At 46.8% G+C, this 19,305-nt stretch overlaps 1 protein-coding gene across 1 annotated transcript; it reads left to right on the forward strand.

Moving 5' to 3' along the window:
- The first annotated feature begins 382 nt into the window (after window positions 1-382).
- On the forward strand, window positions 383-10,626 carry Lrrc75b (leucine rich repeat containing 75B). The gene is made up of 4 exons (XM_021653773.2): window positions 383-776; window positions 3,334-3,462; window positions 4,824-4,924; window positions 6,578-10,626. Exons 1-4 carry the CDS (start codon window positions 612-614, stop codon window positions 7,101-7,103), a joined length of 921 nt encoding a protein of 306 aa, XP_021509448.1. The 5' UTR covers window positions 383-611; the 3' UTR covers window positions 7,104-10,626.
- Window positions 10,627-19,305: the final 8,679 nt, after the last annotated feature.

Consider the following 19,305-nt stretch of genomic DNA (forward strand, 5'->3'; position numbering starts at 1 on the left):
GGACGCAGGGCTTGGTGCCAGGCTGCCCAGAGCTGGGCTTCGGCTGTGAACCTCTCGGGCATGGGGGTCAGAGGAAGCCGGCTCTGCTCAGCCTGCCCAGGCCTGCCTCTGTTCCCCTCCAAGCCGGGCAGGAAGTGTCATTCGAGCTTTGCCAAGGCTGGTAACACCCACACAGAACGGACAAGACAGATACACTTGCTCGCAGGGGCAATTCCTGCAAGTGGGTGCTGGCATTGCCTAAAGCACCCTCTCCTGCCTGAAGCACTTTTTTTTTTTTTTTTTTTTTTTTTTTGGTACAGTCAGACGGCGATTCCCCCCAGTCAGCACTGACTGGGGCCACAAGATTGAGAGGTGCCAAATGCCACCTTGTCCTCCTCAGCTTCTCAATCCTGGAGGCTCCCGGAAAGAGCTCTAACGCCAGGTCCTAAGCGGGCGGGGCCCTCGACAGAGAAACCTCTGCCAGAGAGGAGTGACCCTGGACTCCACGCTGGCGACCAGTGCCTGGGCGCGCAGCCGTAGACCCGCCGCTGCCCATCCCGCGCATCCCGGGCGGGGCGCGGCGCAGCTAGCCCGCCTCCCTTCCACCCTCCCGGCGGCCGCCCGCGGCGGCCATGGGGGCGCGGCTGGGGCGGCGGGCAAGGCCAGATGCCCCCGAGGCGGCGGGCGCTGGGCCCGCGCCCTACGAGCGCCGGGTGCGCTGGCTGCGAGAGATCCAGTCCACGCTCCGCGAGCGGCGGCCGGAGCGCGCTAGGCAGCTGCTGCGACTCCTGCGCCAGGCGAGAGAAAAGAGCGGGGCGGGCCGGGACTGGGGGGCGTCGGGGAGGAGCGGGGGTGGGTGGCGGGCTTCGGGGATGGGTGGGTTCCGTTCGGCGTGCACGGTGGGTTTTGCAGAACTGAAGGTTCTTGCCTGGAGGGAGGGCCAGGTGGGGCTGTTGGACCGTGTGCCAAAGGTGGGGCTGGCAATGTTGGGGCACTGGGATTTGAAGTGTGGTGTGGTGTGTGTGTTGAGGGACCACCAGGCTGGAGCTAAGAGCCCGCGTTTGGACTCTCTCAAGAGTTGGGGTGGGTGAGGGTTAGGGGCAGCTCATGCTGAAGGACAATGGAAAGAGCTCTGCTCCTCATCCTGCAGGAAGAAAGGAAGCAGCGGATGGGAGGCTGGGGGACGAGAAAGGGTCCTGGGAGGCACAGCCCAAATGGTCTGCGGGTGCGCCAGGAGACAGACACCATGACGGCCCAGACAAAGCCACAGCGCACGCACCACCCACTCTAACAGGCAGCTTGAACCCATTGGGCCCATTGCAGTGCCCCGTCTGGGCCCTTGGGAGACACATTTGGTACACAAGTCAGCGATCCCGAGCCCTGAGTTGCCCTAGGAGACAGCGATGCCTGTCCCAGCGCGACCCCTTGCCCTAGCAGACAGGGATGCCTGTCCCAGCAGGACCCCTGGGCAAATCACTTCCTAATTCAGCCTCCTCGTCTCCCCTGCGGTAGCTGCTGCTCCCACCATGAAGGTAGATGCTCAGAGTTAGAGGCACTAGAAGTGATGAGACAGGACCCAAACAGAAAACTGAGAGAGGGGTCTAGGGGTGTAGCTTGCTGTTAGAGCATTTGAGAGGACTCCTCTGTCCCCGGCACTGTAAAAAAAGGAAAAAAGAAAAAGAAACAGGATAAGCCAGGCATTTGGAGAGAGAGAGAGAGAGAGAGAGAGAGAGAGAGAGATCTTCCCAATCCTGCTCTTCCTCCACCACTGGGTGTCCTCTCTGTAGACTCAGCATTCTGGAAAAAGTGGAGCTGTGACTTTAAGAGGCACTGACCAGGCCAGGGGAAGGTAGGCTGCTGTCTGGGGCTCTGTCTGTGGCTGCCTAGACTCACAAGCCTCCTTCTTTCTGGATCCTCCCCCACTAGCTGGCATCTGTGGCTTGAACCATATTGGAAATACAAACAGGAGAGCAATGGCCAAGCATCCCCCAGCCAGGCATGCTGCCTAGAAATACAGATCACTATCTGGGATGACGGAGCCCAGGGCACTTGGCTTGCATTCTCCCTGAAAGCATCATGGAGGGAACAAACCTCAGGGAAGCAGCTAATTCCCCCCCCCCCCACCCTTGTACTGCAGAAGTTGAGATCTGAGGCATCTCCAGAACCTGACCAGCCTCATAACCTGCAGGAACTCTGTGACCACAGCCTAGTGTATGTCTTTGCCTGGCTTGGCTTCCTGTGAGTTCAGGATAGCATAGGGCAGACCCTTCTCTGGCTAAAGGGGTAGGGGACAGCACATAGAGGCTGCATGCTTGTAGGTTGCCTGCGTGAACTCTGAAAGCACCCTTTGTGTGCTTTAATCCCCGTACAGGAGGCAGAGGCAGGTGGATCTCTGAGTTCCAGGCCAGCCTGGTGTATACAGCAAATTCCAGGCCAGTCAGATCTACAAAGTGAGATCCTAGCTTGAAAAACAAAGAGAAACAAAAACAAAACCCAAAAAGCCTAAATCAAAGATATTCAGCCTCACATCATACCCATAGGTGTCAATGGGAGAAGGCCAAGGGATGAAGGCAACAGTACCAGGCTAGGGCCTGACCCTAGGCTCTGGTTGAAGAGGTTCTAGTAGGCTGGGAAGGGTGTGACGGCCAAGTCTAGGAAGTCATGGCTTCGCACGCTTTGTAAGTCTCTGATGGCACAACTTCTAGTGTTTGGGCTCCACCAGTGGAATGAAGGCTAAAGGTCAGATGTGTTTCATAGAGTGGTTCTGGCATCCCAGGGATGACTGTGGAAGGCTAGGAGCCCTGAGCAAAGGGATGAGGTCTGAACCTTGGCAACAGTGCTGGGAGAAGAGAGACTCCTTTGGAGAACTGGGGACAGAGGGAAAGGATGCTAGGTGATTCCTACAGAGGTGGACGGGGCGGGGACCCCTACTGTGCTCTGGCAAGGGACATAAGGCCAGCAAATGAGCAGGCTGAGTTTGATCTGCCTATGGGAATGTGATCTGGAAAAGGCTTGCTCCCAGAGGCAAAAAGATGGCGGCCCAGGTCAGGCAACCTCAGGGAAAGGAGGGTGACAAAGGACCCAAAGGGAGTACTAGGGACATCAGCATTCAAGGTTATCAGAGGAGTAAGATGTCACACCCAACAACCAGTCTGAGTAACCTGATTATCACCCCTGAGGCCACCTTTCCACCCCCACCCTCCCACTTGGCTGTCACCATATGTTGAGAGGGCCCAGCACACCCTGGGAAGAGCACCAGACACATGGGGACCAGTGAGAGCCACCTCCTCTCTGGCCTGGAGAAGGAGAGCCCCCACTATCAGGCTTACTCAGTTGTTGCTTCACCATCCATAGGACCTGGGCCTTGAAGGGAACCTCCTCACTGACATCCTCTACAGGAATGTGACTTTCCTTAACCTGGTGGACCCCATCTCCCATGACCTGCTGGTGAACCTGGCCCGGGACCTGCAGTGCCCCAAGAAGGTGAGGTCAGAAGGCACAGGCCCCGGAACCTGGGTTCTTATGCTTGCTGTGCGGCCTTAGGCAAGTCACTATCCCTCTTCAAGAACAGCTTCAGGAGTGTGTGTGAACTGTTTTGCTGAGCCCCAAAACCATGCTCTTAGGTTTCCCCACTGACAGTGATGTGTACCCCATATTCTGTGCAGAAGACCTATAGGGACACAGAACACAGCCTGCCTTTTTTGTTTTGTTTTGGTTTGGTTTGTTTTTGAGACAGGGTTTCTCTGTGTAGCCTTGGCTGTCCTGGACTCGCTTTGTAGACCAGGTTGGCCTTGAACTCACAGAGATCTGCCTGCCTCTGCCTTCCTGAGTACTGGGATTACAGGCATGTGCCACCATGGCCAGTTCCACAGTCTGTCTTCACACATCCACTATCAGAACCATATACTCTTGTTCCTGGGTCAGAACAGAGCCACCCTAGGCTGAGGGTCCTGGTCACTGAATCGCTTCCACTGCTGCTTGAGTCACAAATAAAACCTACGTCATGCTAAGTTGGAGCCTGTGACCCCTGTTCTGACAACACTTGCAGATGCCCCACTGTGAACATGGACACAGCACTGGCCTGTATTTCTGTGGTGAGCCACGAGTCCCCAAGAATCTTGAACACAATGGCCTCCCCGCCACCACCACAAACACATGAAATAAGGGGGCCCACTGTAGGATCTGTCAGCTCTGAAGCCCACATCTGTATTCAACTGGCTAGTCTGCAGTCACCCCCATGGCCACCTAATCTGCTGTCACTGTGCTGTGTTGCATGCTCTGAGGGCTGCTAACAGTATGGAAGAATGTTCTGGGTAGTGGAGCATGTTCAGTGGCAGCTGTGTGGAAAGCACACCTTGTGTTTCGCCCCAGGCTGGGCCTCTTTAGAGAATCATGTGGTGCAGTAAACATCAAGCCCCGGCCCTAACAGCCCAGACCCAGGCCCCACAGGCGCAGCACGGCACAGCTTGAACAATGAGAGGAAGAGCATGCTGACCTTGTTCCTATTCTCTGGGACTGGCGTCTCTGGAGTAGGGCTCCCTCAAGGGGCCTGGTCTGGCCTCCTCCTTGTGGCAAGTCCCCTGGGGGTGTTGAGGGTGGCAAGCTGCCGGCTGATAGCTTGAGCTACTGGCCTTAGGCCTGAGGACAGGGAACAAGGGCTCATTGTCTGGGCTTCCTCCCACCGGGCACTGCGGGCCTCAGACTGGCCTGTCTAGCTCCCAGCAGGCAGCCTCTCATGGCCGTATGCCAGGCTACAGCCGGAACAGAATGGAAGGGGCTCAGGCTTATCCTGACCATGGCGCCCCCGCACTACCACCTCCTCCCTCCCCCCCCCCCTGCCGTAGGACCATGAGCTCTGGAAGTCCACGGATAAGATCTGCCGGCAGCTCATCTACCACCTCACTCCTCACTCCAAGCGAAAGCCCCACAGGAAAACCCAGAGCAGGTAAGGAGCGCCCAGCCACAGCCCTTGCACTCCATCTCTCAGGATCCCTTCTCTGAGACCTAAGTGTGCAAGGATCTCGCTTTGCTGTCCCTTCGCCTTCATCTACATTAAGGCTCCAGCCCTGGCAGCCACCCTGGAAAAGAGCAGCAGATGCCCCTAAGCCAAGCTGCATGTTCCGTGTGGTGTGAGTTGCATCCCATTTCTTCCAGGACAGTGACACCTGTCATTCACTGGTCCCTCCATCCCTGCCCCTTTCTAGGGCCTACACCTCACTAGGCTCTAGGTATATTAGGTAAAATCTTCATAAGGATGCAGATTCTGAACCTCCCATTTCACAGGGAAAAATACCAACCTAGGAGGTGGGAAGCAGCTTACCTAAGGTCATCCCTTCCCTGATTCTCCTGCAGCCTTTTAGGAGTTCATCAAGTCCAGACTTCCTGACGCACAGACTTCCATAGCCTCTCCATAGCTTACTCTGCTGACAGTCTCCTGCTTTGGTCACTGTATGCCTCATGACACAGCCCAGAATCAGTTCTGGTACCCAAAGGCCTAGAACCATACCTGGGAGCTGACTCAAGCTCTGTTTATCACTCACCCACCCTGAAACCCACAAGGTTTCAGTCTTGTATCTTGGGGCCCAAGGTGAGCCCAAGACCCATGAGATTGCTTCCTCCTGTAGCAGATGGAGCCCTAGCAATGTTCTCACTGCTCTTCACAACCCACCACCAAAGCAGTCCTATGTTCCCTATCAGGTTGTGGATAAAGAACAGGAGAGAAGGCAAGAGTGTGTCAGGGGCCCCGCAAGACCCTTTCTTAGCCTCTAAAAGCCTCTTCCAGCTTAACACAGGGAGGCCTCCTGTAGAAAGAGCCCACAGTATCTACTTCCTTCCTCCCCTTTCACTGCTGCCTGTCTCACCTCTAGCCCCAAACACTGAAAGGACCAGAATGACACCATATCTGATCATGGCAAAGTTTTTCATTATCTAAAAGGATGCAACTTCCTTTTAGGAAGCACAGGAGGAAGGGTGTAGGTTCAGGGATCAGAGTACTGTGATTTAGAGCCCTGGTCCCCACTCAGTGACGTACAGCCAAGAGACCCTTCACGTTTCTTTCAGTTCCTTTATAGAGTGGACCATCCCATACACCCTCGGGTTGTCACGAAAATGAGTAATATTAACAGATGCGGAAAGCCACAATAATGAGTCCACATATGGAGCCTTAATGCATACATGTAACCTATTTCACCAGAGGGGAAACTGAGCTCAGAGAGATTTCCAGCATTGCCTTTGGCCACCAACTTTAAAAATGGCTTAACATCTTATTTATTTTTATTTCTTAAGTGTATGAGTACTTTCCTTGCATGCATGTGTGTGCACTGTGTATGTCCTTGGTGCTGGAGAGGGCTAGAGGGTGTTAATTCCTTGGGACTGCAGTTACAGTTCTTAAGCCATCATGTGGGTGCTAGGAGCTGACCTTGGGTCCTCTGCCAAAGCAGCAAGTGCTCTCAACTGCTGAGCCATCTCTCCAGTCCCAGAAGTGGCATTTTAAATTAGGCCTAGCCAGGCCAGAGGACCTAGTTTGCCTTTGGTGGGTGAACTGTGCAGCAGCTGGGGTCCTCCCTGGTTCAGTGTTCCCACCCACATCCCTCCGTAGCCTCAAGAGCAGCCTCCAGAAGACCCTGCTGGCAGGGGAGACTGTGGACCTCTCTGGCATCCCGCTCTCAGCCCGAGATGTGCAGCACATGAAGCGCTACCTGGGCAGCCACGGCGTTGAGCTGGTGGTTCTGGACCTGAGCTTCACGGAGTTGAGCGATGAGCTGTTGCACCTGCTGCTGCCCAGCCTCTGGGCTCTGCCCCGCCTCACCCAGCTGCTGCTCAATGGCAACCGACTGACCAGGGCTGCTGCCCGTGAACTCACCGAGGCCATCAAGGACACCTCTAAATTCCCCGTGCTGGCCTGGGTAGATCTGGGTAACAATGTGGATGTGTCCTCCCTTCCCCAGCCCCTGCTAGTTGGCCTGCGACGGCGACTGAGTCAGCACACCTCTCTCCCTACCATCTACGAGGGCCCAGACCTCGAGCCCGGGGGTGGCATGGCCGAGACTGCTGCTGCTGTCTCCACCTGGGGCTCTGCGGCCACTGAGCCAGGACCAGAGCCTCAGGGTTGTTGTGCCAGGTGACATACTGCTGCTCTGGCTCATTGCTACTGACTGAGGTCTTTTGAGAGCCAGGTAATTGGAGGCCCACGATGTCCTACAGAGAGACAGCAAAAATGCTCAACTTGGGGTGATGCAGGTGGAAGGAGAAGGGTTTGTGGGAGGCAGGCCGGCCAGCCCAGGCTAGGGGCTCCACCTCACCCGGTAAGAGGGGCCCCTGTGCCCATAGCCCAGACCTTCCAGGAAAGGATGGTATCCCTCACCTCAGGTTTTAGGTTCCACAGACTTCAAACTCAACTGAGCTCCAGGCCTGTTGCAAAGGTAGGAAAAACCCCACCTGCCCAGAGTGGGTGGACCACAGCCATGCTGGTGTCCCTTAGTGCTCACTCAGCTCCACAGAGACCAAGATGTAGGGGTCATGGGTTCAAAGGTGTGGGCTCAGGAGTTAGAGTAGACCTGGCCTCAGAGCAGGGATTGAGCTCTATACATTTGGGAGTTTTGGGAGTCACAGCCAGGCAGAGTTCTGCATGGAGCCCCCCAATCAGGGCCCTTCAGTGTGCACTGGGCTGGGACAAAGCTTCGCTCACTAAAGGCAAAGCCACAGTGGATCTGAGGGACACAGCATTGCCCATCTTCCCTAGCTCTAGTCTCCAGGCTTCTGGGATAAGGGGAGTAAATATCTCCTCGCAGGGCGAGGAGATGCATCTGGCTGGAGATGAAGAGCTGCAGTGTTTCCTCTAGTTCAGGGGTTACACACAGCATATAAGGGGGCAAGGTGGGCCCAGACAGCATCAGGAATTCTCAGGGCAGAACTGACCTAACGGTATCTCTATAGGGAGTTACTATCTTCCTTTCCAAAATCCCTCAAGATGGCCTTCCAACTAGAAGCCTAATGTCTGCTCACCCTTACTACCCCATTTAGCCCAACTAGTAGACAGGCAGGGCAAGTGAGGAAGAGACTCTGAGAAGCACAAGATAGGGAAGCCCGTGGCCTAAGGCCTCTGGGTAGAGTCAAGACATAAGGCCCGGTGACAGTGGAGAGACCCAGTGACAGAGAAAAGCCTCGGAGCCAAGGTAAAGCCGGTGTCACCCTGGACCCGTGTGCCCATGGCCCACCAGCTCTGACCCCCCAACCTCCCTGTCTGGTTCCAAATGGGCTAGGCACAGCACATCCAGACCCCACGAAACTCCAAGTCCAGCACATCCCTAGTCCAGGGTGGCCAAGAAGGGAGAGGGCTGGATTACCTCAGGTCCCAGGCCTGGGAAAGAGGGCAGGTGAGGAAAAGGAATTCACCTTACTCTCCATCGCCTTAGAGAACTGCTTATCAAGAGCTCAGGGCCTCTGGCTCGGCTCTCCGCTTCCTGGGGGACCTGGTCGGGTCCTCTATCTCTTTGGGTCTGGGACCCAGCTCCTCCTACTTGTTAAACAGAACTCGCTGTCTTGGCTCCTGACACCCAGTGCTTCATCTTGAATTACTACCTGGCCCCCTCCCCCTTGTTTTAGAGACTTGGCTTGGAAGTTGTGGGACTTTCTCTTTGCCTTAACCACTCATGACAAGGGTTGGGGCTTTCTGGAACGAGGCAAATCAGGCTGGAGCATGGGTCAGCAGAGGGAAAGAGGGGAGGACCAGCTTTGGGCCCAGCAGACTGATAACCCCATCACATGCTCAGGCGGCTGAGTTCTCCCTGTAACTCCTTGCCGTAAAAGCAGAGCTCTGAGCCTCTCCTGCCCTCCTTCCTCTGCCCACAGCTGGCCTGAAGCTAGCCCACAAACCTTTAGATATCACTGCGCAGCAGGGCTCCTCCTGGGATGGTGTGTGAGAACCAGACCCATGTGTCTCCCCGAAGCTTCCAGGCAAATCCAGATGGCAGCAGATGGCTTCGATTTCTCCACCTTTAGGAGGCAAGTGACGCAACAGCCGAGCTAGATCCTGAGACGGCTTTAGGAGATGTGGGCAAAGTTGGCTTTGCTGCTATGCAAGTGGTCCTGGCCCTTCACAGAATTCTTATGACCTCCAGGAGGGAGATTCCACGAGCAGGGACAGAGATTTCCAGAAGTGAAGGCTGTGCCTTGTCTGTGTGCTACTGTACCAGAACACCACATCCTGGTCAGTTATAAACAACACAAGTTCACTTAGCTCATGGTTCCGAAGGCTGGAAAGTCAGACAGAAGAGGTGCATCTGGCGAGGGCTTTCTTGCTGTGTCATTGTCTTCATCACGTGGCTAGAGAGCATGAAAGGGGCAACAAGGATTTCCATGCAAGAGGGAAGAGCCCCGCTAACCTAATCACTCTTTAAATCATTCGTCTGGCCTGCTGGGTTTTCAGTGCGTGCATTCTGAGGGAGCTATTCAAGCCTGCAGTGCTTCACTCAGCTCGGTGGCTAAGAGAGCACTGACCAGGAGAGAAAGAAGCATGTAGGACCTTGCTCACGTGCCAACCTAGAGGCATACAACCTGGGTCCAGACCCCTCACTTCCTAGCAGCATGGTCCATTAGGGAATTAGGTACAAAAATCCCCCTTGTTCTCATGAGATGAGAAGGAAATGAGGTTTGAAAAGGACCTGTCACATGAGGCCAGCATGCCAGTGTCAGTGAGACCTTCACCCAGGCTCTCTGTGTGGTGAAGTCTGGCAAGAGGTAGGCTGAAATGCCTATCTATCTATCTATCTATCTATCTATCTATCTATCTATCTATCTATCTATCATCTATCTTAGCACTAAGAATTGGACACTGGGCCTGAAGCATACTAGGCAAGTATTTTATTCACAGCACTGCATCCCAGCTCTCCATGTTCTATTCATTCATTCATTCATTCACTCATTCATTCATTCATTTTATTACTTATTTAGCTACATTCTTAGATGGAGCCTGCCCTGGGCTTGACTTTTCAATCACCCTGCTTCTGCCTTCTGAGTGCTGGAATGACAGGCCTGTGTCACTGTGTCCAGCACAATCTTGCTGAGAATCCAGAATCATGGGCAACTGGTTCCTGAAGCATCACAGCTTCTTCTGGGTGGAAAGGAAAGCACACCTGTCCTGGGAGATTGTTGCCAGCTGTCACCACTCCCGTCATCTCCACTAACAAAAACCTTCAGTATTTTCTTCCCAACTGCATACTTTTTGTTTTTTAAAACAGTAAATTATTAAAAAACAAAACAAAACAAAAACAAAAACAAAACAAAACCGAGTTGTTCTGAGCTGGGTGTGGTGGCACATGCCCGTAGGCCAGCTGTCACGACGTAGTAAGCGTCTATAAAAATTGCAACATAATAAAGCAAACACACTGTGACAAACTTTAAGTGTGCAGCATAGTTTTATCAGATTTACACATTCATAAAAACCACAGTAGTAAATGTGTCTGTCAGCCCCAAGCTTGCTGTGTTCTCTGCTGACCCCTCCCCTCCACCCCCAGAAACCACGGGTCTGTGTTCTGCTCCCATAGATCAATTTACATTTGCTAGATTTAGACCAGTCCGTGGGATCATACAAATGTACCATTTTATATAGTTTTTAAAAAATAAAAAGACAGCATAATTATTTTGAGACATCTATATTATTGCATGTATCAAGACTTGCTTTTAGAATAATATTTCATGGGTGTACCAGTTTATGCATGAACCTGTTGATGGATATCCAGTTTCTAGGTTCTGGCTATGACAGACAAAGCTGCTATGAAAATTCATGCACTAGTTGTGGCATGAACATTTCGTTTCTCTTGAGTAAGCGCCTGGGTATGAGTCTGTTAATTAGCCTTTCATTGCTGAGGAAATACCTATGAGAAACAGCTTAGGAGAGAAAGAATTTACTTTGGTTCATTAATTATTCCAGGGGTGTCCATCCACATTTACTTGGTCATTCAGCCCTATACTCTTGGGCCTAAAAAAAGGCTAAAAGTGTTCAAGCAAAGCCATTCACCTTGTGGCTACTAGGAGAGAGAGAGAAGTTGCGGGGGGATAGACTTTGGGTGACCTTCTTCTTCCAATAACCCATCCAGCTCTAACCTCATCAGTGGATTAAAACACGGGTGATCTAGTTACCTCTGTAGAGCACCACTGGCTATGAATCAAGCCACTAATATATCAACCTTTAAAGGCTACAGTTCATATCCCAACCTAGGTCACACGGTAGATGTCTCTAACACTTTAAGAAAGTGTTGCACTGATTTTCAAGGTCTTTATATAATTTTATAGTCTTGGTATTAATGTACAGGATTTCGGGTCTTCCTGTTTATAGTTGCTGATTGAAAACATTAATAGTCATTGATTGAAAACATTAATAATTAATATCATGGTGTGCACAGGAGGGTGGGAACACATGGGAAGGTCAAAAGACAACTTTAATGACTTAGTTTTCTCCTTCCATATTTACATGGGCTCCAGGATCTGGACTCAGAATGCCAGGGTGGCACAGCAAGAGCCCTTACCTGCTGAGCCATGTCGACTGCCTTCTGGTTTTTAATTTGATTTCGCTATTGTCTGAGATTGCAGTGTGGGTCTGAACTGTCTGAATGTGTTGGCTAGTTTCTCAGCTCATCATATGGCCAATAACTGGTAAAAGTCTGTGCTTGTAAAGAATGTGAATCCCACAGCAGTTGGGTAATCAATAAGCATTGATCAAAGTCAGAGTGGTTGAGGATATTGTTTCAGTCTACACTATGCTTGCTGATTTTCTGCCTATGTGTTCTGTTTCTGCTGAGAGGGAACACTGAAGTCTCTGACTATAATGGTGGATTTGTCTCTCACTGATGTTCTACCATTTTTTGCTTTGTGTTTTCTGAAGATTTATTACTGGGAACATAAATGTTCAAGACTGCTATGAACCCTCAATTAACTCTCCTGCTATCATCATGAAAAGGACCCTTACATCCTGGTGATATTCCTTCTTCTGAAATGTGCTTAACTCAGATTAATTAGTCACATGATGCTTAATAATCATAGCTATATTATTACTAATAGAGAGGTTTTATGTCAGGCTGATGCAAGCTAGAGTAATTTGGGAAGAATTAGTTGAGATAATATACCCACCAGATTTGCCTATACACAAGCCTGTGGTATATTATTGTTAATTAGTGATTGGTATGGGAGGGCCCAGGGCACTGTGGATAGTGCCATCCCTGGGCTGGTGGTCCTGGGTTCTATAAGAAAGCAGGCTGAGCAAGCCAGGAGCAGCAAGCCAGTAAACAGCACTCCTCCATGGCCTCTGCATCAGCTTCTGACTCCAGATTCCTGTTCTAAGTGGGTGCTTGCCCTGACTTCCCTCAGTGATGGACTGCATTAACTGTAAGCTGAAATAAACCCTTTCCTCCCCAAGTTTCTTTAGTCATGGTGTTTCACTGCAGCAAGAGAAAACCTAAGACACAGACTATATGTGCTTTTTTTATCCTTTTATTTTAAATATTTATTATTATTTTTAAGTGTGTGTGTTACTGGATCTGCTTGGAGATTTAGTTACAGATGATTGTAACCCACCAGAGATGGGTTCTGGGGAACTGAACTCAGGTTCTCTGGAAGAGCGCTCTTAAACACTAAGGCATCTCCCCCAAGCCCCTTTTCATCAATATTTATTTTGTTCTTTTTTTCATACAATATATTTTGGTCATATCCTTCCCTTCCTCAGCTCCTCCCAGATATTCTCTGCTTCTCTACACATTCAACCTTCTATTCTGCCTCTCTAAAAACAAACAAAAACCCAGCAAGATAAACACCAAAATGAAACAAAAGGTACCCCAACACACATAGAAAATGGAGTCCGTTTTGTGGTAGCCAACTACTCCTGAGCATGCAATCTGTCGTGGAGTGGCTGACAGACTCAGTGATACGCTAAAATCAGTGGAGAAACCCTATTTTTCCTTTCCCCAGAAGGCATCAGCTGCAAGTAACTTCTTGGTCAGGGGTGGGACTTTATAATCTACCTCCCTTCTCAGGGCTAGGAATTTGAATCTGCGCTGGTCTTATGTATGCTATCATAGTCTCTATGAGTTAATGTGTTTATCAGTAGTCAGGAAGACACTGTTTTCTCGGAGGCATTGACCACGTCTGGCACCTGCAATTTCCTGCCTCTTTTTCTGTACAGAACCCTGAGCCCTAAGAGGAGGGTGTTGGCAAAAGGTTTGTAGCTGGGTGATAGTGATTACTTTTCTCCTCTGGTAGCATGAAGAATACCTTCCAATACCATCAATGCTAATCTTTAAGGCTGAAGTTTCTAGTTAGGCACCATCTTGATTTTATCATGCTCAATGGCATAAGTGGTATTTTCAACAACACAGCCTTGCTGTCAGGTTGTGAAGATTAACCAAGAGCCTTGGCAATAGCCTATAAATCCTCCAACCCCCCAGGGCTATGGGACCCCTTTGGCCAGTGGCTCAACAAGATGTAATCCATTCCTTGCCCTGGAGGTTTTATTTGTAGCATAAGATGTCTAGTTGGGGGATTCTCTCCCCCATTACATGGTGACTTCATTTAAATACCTTTCATAGATGTAAATATATTTAGGAAGCTTCTACAATAATGGGTTTCCATAAAACTTTTTAAAAGGTCTTTCATGTTAGCTGTCCCTCCTATTTTCTCTTTTAGCCTGTCCTCTCATTCCTATTCCCATTTAATCCTCCTATAACAGTTTCCTCCTTATTTCTTTATAACAATGTACACTGTTTCCCCTTCTTTAGAAGATGCCCTCTTCCCCCTGGTCCATTACTAGATACCGAATCTCTGTGATTATTCAGAGTTAAGCACACATATTGAAAGCTTAAAGAGTAAAAATCCATTAGTAAGAGAAAACATGCAAGATTTGCTTTTTAGGTGAGTTATCTCACTTAAAAGGATTTTTTTTGGTAGTTTCATCCATCTACCTGCAAATTTCACAATTTCATTTTTCCTAACAGCTGACTAATATTCCACAGTGTAATCATAGCAATTTTCACTATTTATTCATCAATTAATGGTCGTCTAGGCTGTTTCCAGTTTCTGGTAATTATGAGTAGAGGAGCAATAAGCATGGATGAGCAAGCATCTCTGTAGAAAGATATAGGATCCTTTGGATATACACCCAAGAGTAGTATAGCTGGATCACACAGTAGATCAATTCCCAGCTTCCCAAAGAACCACCACACAGATTTCCATAGTGGCTGTATAAGTTTGCAGTCCTGCCATCAATGAATCAATATTCCCTTTTCCAAAATCCTTGCCAGCATGTACTGTCATTTTTGTTTTTTAATTGATCTTGGCCATTCTAATCAGCCAAGGTAAAATCTCAAGGAAATTTTAATTTGCATTTCCCTGAAAGCTAAGGATGTTGAACATTTTTAAAAAATTCCCACCTGTATGTATTTCATCTTTTTAGAACTTTGTTTAGTTATATACACCATTTTAAAATTTGTTTGCTCTCTTGATGTTTAAGGTTTTTGTTGTTTTTCTTTATATATTCTAGATACTAACACTCTATCAAATGTATGATTGGTAAATATTTTCTCTCCACTCTACAGGCTGGCACTTTGCTTCAATTATGGTATATATATATATTTTTTCTATACAGAAGCTTCTTAGCTTCATGAGGTCTCATTTATTAATTGTTGGTCTTAATGTCTATGCCATCAGTGTCCTATTCAGAAAGCCTTCCTTGTGCCAGTGAGTTCAAAACTATTCCCTTTCTCTTTTATCAGATTCATGGTATCTGTCTTATGTTGTGGTCAGTTGTAACTGAGTTTTGTTCAGGATGATAGATATGGATCCATTTTCATTCTTTTTTATGCAGCTACCCAGCTTGACCAGCACTATTTGCTGAAGATGCTTTCTCCAGTGTGTGTGTGTGTGTGTGTGTGTGTGTGTGTGTGTGTGTTTTGGCTTGTAAAAAATCATGTCTGTTGGTATATGGAATTATGTGCATGTCTTCAACTCTCTTCCACTGATCAACACATCTGTTTTTATGCCAATATCATAGTTTTTATTACTATAGCTCTGTAGTACAACTTGAAACCTGGGATGGTGATATCTCCAGCAATTCTTTATTGTTCATGTTTGTTTGTTTGTTTTTCTATCCTGTTTTTTGTGTGTGTGCTCTAGGTAGCTGGAGCCTGGTTTTGTCAATTTCTGTGAAGAACTGCGTTAGAATTTTGATGAAGTGGTAGGATGGACATTTTCACAATGTTAATCCTACCAATTGATAAGCATGGAAGGTCTTTCCAACTTCTGATGTCAATTTTTTTCTTTTTATATTTAATTTTACATGCATTAGTGTGAAAGTGTCAGATTCTTTGGAACTTGTGTTACAGACAGCTGTGAGCTGCCATGTAGGTGCTGGGGATTAAGCCTGGATCCTTTGGAAGAGCAGACAGTGCTCTTAACCACTGAGGCATCTTTCCAGCCCCCTCAATTTCATCCTTCAGCAGTGTCTTAAAGTTTTATTATACAAATCTTTCATTTGCTTGGTTAGAGTTAACCCAAGGTAGCCTTTCCTTCCATCTTTTTTTTTTTTCAAAGCTACTGTGAAAAGTGTTTCAGTTCTGTTTGTCATTTGTATATGGGGAGACTACTGCTTTTTGCATGTTAATTTTAAAATTTGCTACTTAGCTGAAAGTATTTATGGATTTTAGAGGATTCCTGGTTGAGTTGTTAGGGTCTTATATGTATAAAATCCTATCATCTGCATACAAAGATAAGAATTCTTTCCTATTTGTATCCCTATCGATTTCCTTCAGTTGTCTTCTGGCTCTAGCTAAGATTTCAAGGATTATACTGAGTATATTTGGAAAGAGTGGACAATTTAGTTCCTGATTTTAGTAGATATCCTTTGGGTTTCTCTTCATTTAGAATGTTTGCTGTGGGCTTGCTGTAGAATGCTTTTATTATGTTGAGTTATATCTCTTGTAATTTCTACTCTCCAATGACTTTTATCATGAAGGGTGCTGGATTTTGTCAAAGGTCTTTTCTGCATCTCATAAAATGGTTATGTGTTTTTTGTCTTTCAGTCTTTTTATGTGGTAGATTATGTTTTATTGGTTTACATATCTACATCTCTGGGACGAAGCCAATTTGATCATGGTGGATAATGTTTTTGAATTTTTTTTTTTTATACAGCATTTTGCCCGCCATGTATGTCTACTCACCAGAAGGCACCAGATCTTGTTATTTGGTCATGAGACACATGTGGTTGCTGGGAATTGAACTCAGGACATTTGGAAGAACAGCCAGTGTTCTTAACTTATGATCCATCTCTCCAGCCCTTTTATATGTTCTTAATCCTATTTGCAAGTATTTTATTGAGGGTTTTTGAATGTATTTTCATAAGGGATATTGGTCTATAACTTTTTTTAAAAAAGGTGTGTGCCGCCACCTTCCAGCTAGGATGCAGGATCTTTTAATTTTCCTCTCTGTTGAGACTTGCTTTGTGTTCTAGTATGTGGACAATTTTGAAGAAAGTTTCATACGCCACTGAGAAGAAAGTATATTCTGTAGTGTTTGAATAGAATGTTCTGTAGATGTCTGCTAGGTCCATTTGAGTTATGATGTTATCTCCAGCATTCCTCTGATTAGTTTTTTGTCTGGTTGACCTGCCTACTGTTTGAGTGGAACACTGAAGTCACCCACTGTCACTGTGTTAATAATATGTGATTTTAGCTGTATTAGTGTTTTATTAACTTGGGTACCCTTATGTTTATGCATACACATTTAGAATTGCAATATCCTCTCGGTGGATTTTTCCTTTATTGAGAATATAGTGTTCTTTTTTTTATCTCTTCTGATACATTTTGGATTGTAGTCTAATTTTTCCAGATATTAAAATTGCTACACTTGCTTCTTAGGTCCATTTGCTTTTCCATCCTGATTTGGTGTCTAGTTTTGATTTGAGGTATGTTTCTTGGTTGCAACAGAAAGATGGATCCCATTTTGTAATCAAATATCATCTTTTTGTTTGTGCCTTTTTCTTGGGGAACTGACACCATTAATATTGCGTTACTAATGAGCAGTGTTTATCAATTCCTGTTACTTTTGCTGGGATTATTTATTCATTGTGTCTTTGTGTAGTTATCCTTCTGTTCAGATGAAGTGTTCTTCTAGTGCCTTCACTAGACCTGGATTGGTGGACATGACTGATAGTTTTGATGGTTATAGTACTCTGGGTTGGTATCTATGGTTTCTCAGAGCCTTTAAAACATCTGAAAGATTTCCTTCAGAGTCTCCATTGCAAAATCAGGTGTTATTCTAAGGGTGTGCCTTTATATTTGACTTGTTTATGCTTTTGCCCCCCCCCAGCCTTTTAATACCCTTTGTTCTGTGCATTTAGTGTTTTGACTACTTTGTCATGTGGAATTTCTCTTTTGGTCATGTCTATTTGGTGTCTGTTTCTTGTATCTTACGTAGATTGGGAAACTTTTCTTCTATTATTTTGTTTAAAATATTTTTTCTGTGCGTTCATCCTGGACTTCTCCTTCATTTATTTCCATCATTCATAGACTTGGTCTTTTCATAGTGTCTCACATTTCCTGGCTGTTTTGTGCCTGGGTTTGTTTAGAATTAACACTTTTCTTTTTAGACTGGGGTATTCATTTCTTCTATCACATCTTTAACACTTGAGATTCTTTCATGTCTTAATCTGAGGTTTTCATTTGACATCCTGAGTATTCCATTTCCAGTTTCGCTTCAATTTGGGTTTTCTTTAGTGATTATATTTCATTAAATTTTACTTTCATGTTTTGAATTGTTTTCATTATTTCATTCAATTATTTGTTTTATAATCTTCACTAAGGCATTTAGTCATACCCTCTTTGAGGTCCTTGAACATATCCATAATTGATGTTTTGAAGTCCTTGTCTTATGCTTCAGGTAAATTGTTTTCAGTTCCTATTTCAAAAGAAGTTGTTGGCTTCTGGAAGAGGCATTGTTTTGGTTGTTCATGCCTGTGTTTTTGCACTGGAATATAAGCATTTCGATTAATGGTTTTGAAGTGTTTCTTGGTTAGATATCTTCTTCTGGGTGGGTATTTTATTCTTTTGGTTGCTGTTACCCACTCTGGATCCTTAGCAAGTAAGTATACAGCTGTGGGATTCCCAATACAGAGTGGTCCTGCTGGCCAGTGGAGGTTGTAAAGGGATGGAGATCGGCTAGACAGAAGGGAAGGCAACAAGAAAAAATTGTGGGGACCCAGGCCTGCATGAATGGGCCATGTCATTAGGAGATGGAGGTAGGCTAGAGGTGCTTACTTTTTAATTTTCTTATTTCTACTATTTATATTTTTACATGTAGAGTATTTCTGAGCTGAGGAGAGCATGGTGGCATGACTGTAATCCTAGCACTTGGGAGGGTAAGGCAGAAAAACTACAACTTAAATACAAGTCTAAATTTCACCAAAAGTTCAAGGCCAAGTCTGGGATACAGAGTAAGATCACATCCAAAAACAAAAACCCAAACAAATGGTAAACACACTTTTAAAAAATTATGTACACGGAAATGCTCTATCTAAAAAAAAAAAAAAAAAAAAAAAAAAAATGATGATGATACAATGTCTATGTTTACCTGTGAGGGTGTGTGTGCATATATATCATACGTTTCCAGGGATCAAACAAACTTCAGGTGTACATGGCAAACACTTTTGCTCATCTTTCTTGACAATCTTCTTGCATAGTTCAGGCTGGGCCTGGAACTCACCACAATCTTTCTGCATCAGCTTTCCTAGTGAGTGCATATGTGGAGATCAGAGTACATCATTGTAGAGTTGGTTCTCTTTTCACTGTGTGTTCTGGGGATTGAACTTAGATCATGAGCTTGGCAGAAATCATCTTTACACAGAGCCCCCTTGTTTGCCATACTTTTTTCCTTTAATTATTAAGAATACCGCACCCCACCAGTCAGGCACAGTTGTGCATGTCTGTAACCCCAGAACTCTGAGGCAGAGGCAGGCAGATAGCTGGGAGTCTGGTCTACAAATTCAGTCCAGGACAGCCAAGGCTACATAGAGAAAACCTGTCTTTACTCGTACTGGATTGAACCTAGGGCTCCACGCATGTTAGGCAAGCCTCTACCATTGAGTTGTATCCCCAGACCTTTGTTCCATCCATTTTTAAGATTTTTTTTTGGGGGGGGGGGAGTTATGTAACCTAGATTGGTCTTAAACTCACTGTATATTGGAGGATGACCTTGAATTCCTGTTCTTTTAGCTTCTATTTCCCAATTTCTGGGATTACAGGCATGACCCACTACTCTTACTTTCTAGAGACAGGAAGGATGCTGTCA

The sequence above is a fragment of the Meriones unguiculatus genome, chromosome 16, assembly GCF_030254825.1.
Source record: "Meriones unguiculatus strain TT.TT164.6M chromosome 16, Bangor_MerUng_6.1, whole genome shotgun sequence".
NCBI classification, from domain to species: domain Eukaryota; kingdom Metazoa; phylum Chordata; class Mammalia; order Rodentia; family Muridae; genus Meriones; species Meriones unguiculatus.